Raw genomic sequence first — 4,191 nt, forward strand, 5'->3', positions numbered from 1 at the left:
AAGGAGGCTGTGGAGCCCCATCCCTGCAGGCATTCAAGGCCAGGCTGGATGTGGCTCTGGGCAGCCTGGTCTGCTGGTTGGCAGCCTTGCACATAGCAGGGGGATTGAAACTAGATGATCATTGTGGTCCTTTTCACCCAGGCCATTCTATGATTCAGAAGGCTTAGTGGCTTGGGGAACCAGTGGAAATTGGGGTATTAGTGGAAAAGGGCTGTTTTCCTGCAAGGCCATACGCTGGTTCCCCCTCCTACCTGGGCTCAGCCCCACAGGGCACGGCTGATGCAAAACAACCAGGTTTTACCACCCAGGATCAGGCAGGCCCACGGCAGGCAGTGGCAGTGAGCAGCTGAGTCACCCCAGGATCGTGCCAGCCCCAAGGTGGGCAAACAGCAGCAGCAGGCTGGGGAGTCCCGTGCAAGCTGCTGCTTGTCCTCCAAACCCCTCCTGTGCTGGGCTGTCCACCCCATGCAAACTGAGACAGCAGACACAAGCAGGCTGTGTGCGGAGCAAAGCTCGCTCTGGAGAAGTGCAGAAGTACTGTGGAACTTGCTGCATTTTGCCACATTTTAAGCAGGCAGCAGCTGGAGCCACAACCAGGCCCAAAGCTTTTCTGCTCCATCCTGCTGGGTGCAGCACACGGCATTGCCTCGGCTCCACCGCCCTCTGCGGGTTCGTGCCACCATTTCCAGCAGAGCTCAGCTGGTCTCCAGCTCTGCAGGAAAACAAGGAGGGCCTGTGAGCCAACAGTGTGCTCTGCCCTTATGTTCCTGTCCAGCACAGGAGGGGGGACACACACAAAAAACAGAGAGGATGGGGAGAAAAACGCAGGTGGGGTGCGAGATGCTCCCTGCTACCAGAAAGTAATAATAAATAAATATAAAAGTCACGAGCACCTGCAGACCCAGTAAAAAGTATTTATTTCAGTTATGATAAGCTCCACATGTAGGGTGAAAAAATAGATACAAAAAAAAAATTCCCCCCATGTCCCTTTTACATATAAATATTAAAAATCCCTCTACATCTTCGCTTTCTGTCTAGAGGTGCTGCAAGACAACATGTGGCACCTGAGCTACTGTCAGTGGTTTCTTTTCTAAACTGCAAAGAAGAGTATTAAAAAGCCCCGGAGGACCCTGCGCCCACCCTGCCAGCTTTGCACCGGCCCCAGCCATGCTGGGATGAAGCAGGGGCATGCAGGGCTCACAGCTCCCTGGCACGGGGGCACAGCAGCGAGCAAAATGGCAGCGAGGACTGCCTGCACTTGTCTGGAGCAATACCGGGCCGGGAGGCTGCGGCCAACCTCCTGTTACGGGGATGGGAGGGATGCAGGGCCACCCCTGCAGCTGCTCTCGCCATGCTGCTTCCTGGGCTCCCTGTCCTGCAGGGACAGGCGCTCTGCGAACCTGGGACAGAACCCGGGCCAGGCAGAAGCGGTGCCCAGCAGCTTCACCACCACAACTCCCACCTCGCTTACATCTTTGGCACATCAACTTTTCCCTTTGCACTCAGAAATTAAAGCTAACCTCAGGAGCTGCAGCATCCCAACAGAGCCCTCCTGTGATCCAGCCTCTGACAGGGCTCCGTCGACACCATCCCTGGGCCCTGTCCCCACTGTCCCCATCAGCATCCTCCGAGGACGGTCCCTCCTGGAGATCCATAGGCTGTGGGGCCAGCTGGCCGCAACCCACCTGAACTCCCCAGCTGGGAACTGTCACCACAGGGCGCTGTGTCTACAGCTGCACTGAGTATAAAAAAATAATAAATATACTAATTCTTTGCTTTAAAAAAAAAAAAAAAAAAAAAAAAGGCTTTAAAATGTATTTTCCCTGAACTTTTCCAGTGTATTCCAAAATGCATGAAAAAAAAATATATATTTCCCCTCCACCCTCCCCTGCCCTGAAATACGTCTCAAAATATTTACCATCCTCGTGTGCGCATCTTTGGAGAGAGGAGGTTGTGCCGGCTGTATTTAGACACACAGCCCAGCCTGCCAGCGCCACGGCATTCCCTTCATGCCTCGGAGGAGGACGGTGCCGGGCTCAGGGTTTGGGCTCCTGTTAGGGCCAGGCTTAGCGCTGCGTGTGTAAATACGGGGCAGCGCCCTGGCACGTGGGACAGAAACCTCCCCACATCGAAGTCATTTCACAAACAAGCGAGGGGAAGAGAAGTTTTCACAGTGGATCCATCGGACCTCGGCTGACACCGGGGACGCTGCTCCAGTGAGAGCCGGGCAGCTCGCTGCGCTAAGTGGTCTGAGCCTCTCAAAGGGATGGGGAAATTCAGCCGCCGGCACAGGACGACGCGGCCGGATCCCGACGCCCGCCCATCACCAGACCTCACACTTTTTGGGGGGGTTCATGGGGGAGCCCAGGGGGCAGCTGAAATGCTCTGCAAACTCCCAGGAGTTGGAGACAGTGCCGATGACGCGGAAGCGCGAGGGGCTGTGCGGGTCGGTGATGAGCCCTTCGTGAGAGCTCTCCGGCGTGCGAACCGAGCACCACACCTGTGAGAAAGGGCAAGAGGCCGAGTGCTGATGTCCGCAGCTGCAGGACCCCACTCTTGCCAAGCCTGACTTGCTCTTCAACCAGCACCTCCCCGATCTCCTTCTCTGGGCTGTCTCTGGAGACCTCAGCTTTGCTTTCATGCTCTCCCAAAACCATCTGGGCGCATGCTTCCATGGATAGAAGGAAAACCACGGATGGGTGAACCCCAAAAACCCGTGCATCCATCCTCACTGCCTACCTGCGCGAAGCCGACGAAGAAGAGCTGGTGGTTGGTGAGGCCGAGGGTCGGGAGAGTCTCCTCCTCCCCGTTCTTTTTCAGCCAGTTTTGATATGCCTGGAGGTTGAGGAGCATGATGGGCTCAGGGGACAGCACAGAGCCAACCGCAGCGTGCCACCCAGCCGCAGCCCCACAGCCCTACCCGGTAGGCAGCCTTGAGCCCCCCATTATCAGCGATGTTCTCCCCAAGGGTGTGCTTGCCATTGACAGCCTCCCCATTGATGGTGTAGTTGCTGTACTGCTCCACCATGCATGCTGTCTGCCGCTTGAAGGCCTCTACTGAGGAGTTCTTCCACCAGGGACGCAGGTTGCCATCCTTGTCGTATTCCCGACCTGACAAAAACATATCGGGTTACTTGTCACCCCGCTGGCCGCCCTGTCAGCATTCTGCCACCCAGCCCTGGCCATACCTTGGTCATCAAAGGCGTGTGTCAGCTCATGGCCCACCACCACACCAATCCCACCAAAGTTCAGCGACCTGTGGGACAGCGACGTGGAGGTTTAGAGAGCAGCCACTGCTCCCCCAGCCATGCAATTCAGCATCGACTTTTGGCAAAGGAGGAAATCTGGGAATGCTGCCCTCCCCTGCTTTCCCCAGGAACTCACTTGGGAGAGGCGCGGGTGTAAAAAGGGGCCTGGAGGATGCCGGCAGGGAAGACGATCTCATTCTTGGTAGGAGAGTAGTACGCGTTGACTGTTGGAGGCGTCATGCTCCACCTGCAGGGACAAGGATGTGGTAGCACAAAGCATTGCTGCGCTTTGCTCCAGCTGCACACGTTTATCACAGCACAGAGATGTCAGCCCAGCTTTAATTTCCCAGAGCCAGCACAGCCAGCAGAAGCATTTTCAGGAAAACCAAATTCCAGTGCTCCAGCGGGCAGGGAGGTACTGTGATTCTCCCACTGACTGCAACAGAGGAGCAGAGCACGTCCATACCAAGCAGGGAAGAGGACTTACTGGTCCCGGTTTGGTGGTTTCCGGAGCTGGTCGGCCGTGACCCTGGCCGAGAAGTTGTAGAACTGCATGACATTCTCAAAGTAAAGGTCAGACACGGCATCGTACTGCAGAAGAGCAAGGTGTGAGCAGCACGCAGTGAGCGCCCGGCCCCACTCCTCCCAGCGTGGTCACATCTGAGCCTCTGGAGCTGGCTGAATTACAGCTGCTCTCATTTCTCCTCCTCTCCAACATCTGCAGAGCCCCAGGAGGGTCATGAATCACCATTACGGAAACCGGCTCCTCAGTGTCCAGGCAGGGATCCCAAGAGCCCCAGCCAAGAAGGTCCAAGGACACAGCGAGACCCTTCTCAGGGGATGTGGGCTCGAGGCCGCCCTGGGGCCTGGCCATGGGCATGCACACCCTGCACATCCTGGCACAGGAGACCCAGGGGACATCATCTATCTGAGCAACTCACAT

General features: G+C 56.5%; 1 protein-coding gene across 1 annotated transcript; it reads right to left on the minus strand.

Annotated features, from left to right (window-relative positions):
• Positions 1-894: 894 nt before the first annotated feature.
• LOC122192336 (endothelin-converting enzyme 1-like) lies at positions 895-4,142 on the minus strand. The gene is made up of 6 exons (XM_042892871.1): positions 3,736-4,142; positions 3,385-3,495; positions 3,189-3,256; positions 2,921-3,111; positions 2,740-2,835; positions 895-2,500 (listed from the first exon to the last, which is right to left on the minus strand). Exons 1-6 carry the CDS (start codon positions 3,801-3,803, stop codon positions 2,324-2,326), a joined length of 711 nt encoding a protein of 236 aa, XP_042748805.1. The 5' UTR covers positions 3,804-4,142; the 3' UTR covers positions 895-2,323.
• Between the last annotated feature and the right edge of the window lie 49 nt (positions 4,143-4,191).

This window comes from Lagopus leucura, unplaced genomic scaffold, assembly GCF_019238085.1.
Source record: "Lagopus leucura isolate 7727_CA_CO unplaced genomic scaffold, USGS_WTPT01 33086-0_obj-0_obj, whole genome shotgun sequence".
NCBI lineage: Eukaryota > Metazoa > Chordata > Aves > Galliformes > Phasianidae > Lagopus > Lagopus leucura.

Coding starts and splice junctions, on each gene's coding strand:
- LOC122192336 (XM_042892871.1), bottom strand. CDS start 3,803: ATGCAGTTCTACAACTTCTCGGCCAGGGTCACGGCCGACCAGCTCCGG. Junction 2,836..2,920: donor GGCTCAAGGCTGCCTACCGG/GTAGGGCTGTGG, acceptor CTCAACCTCCAG/GCATATCAAAACTGGCTGAA. Junction 2,501..2,739: donor TCTTCGTCGGCTTCGCGCAG/GTAGGCAGTGAG, acceptor CCTTTCTCACAG/GTGTGGTGCTCGGTTCGCAC.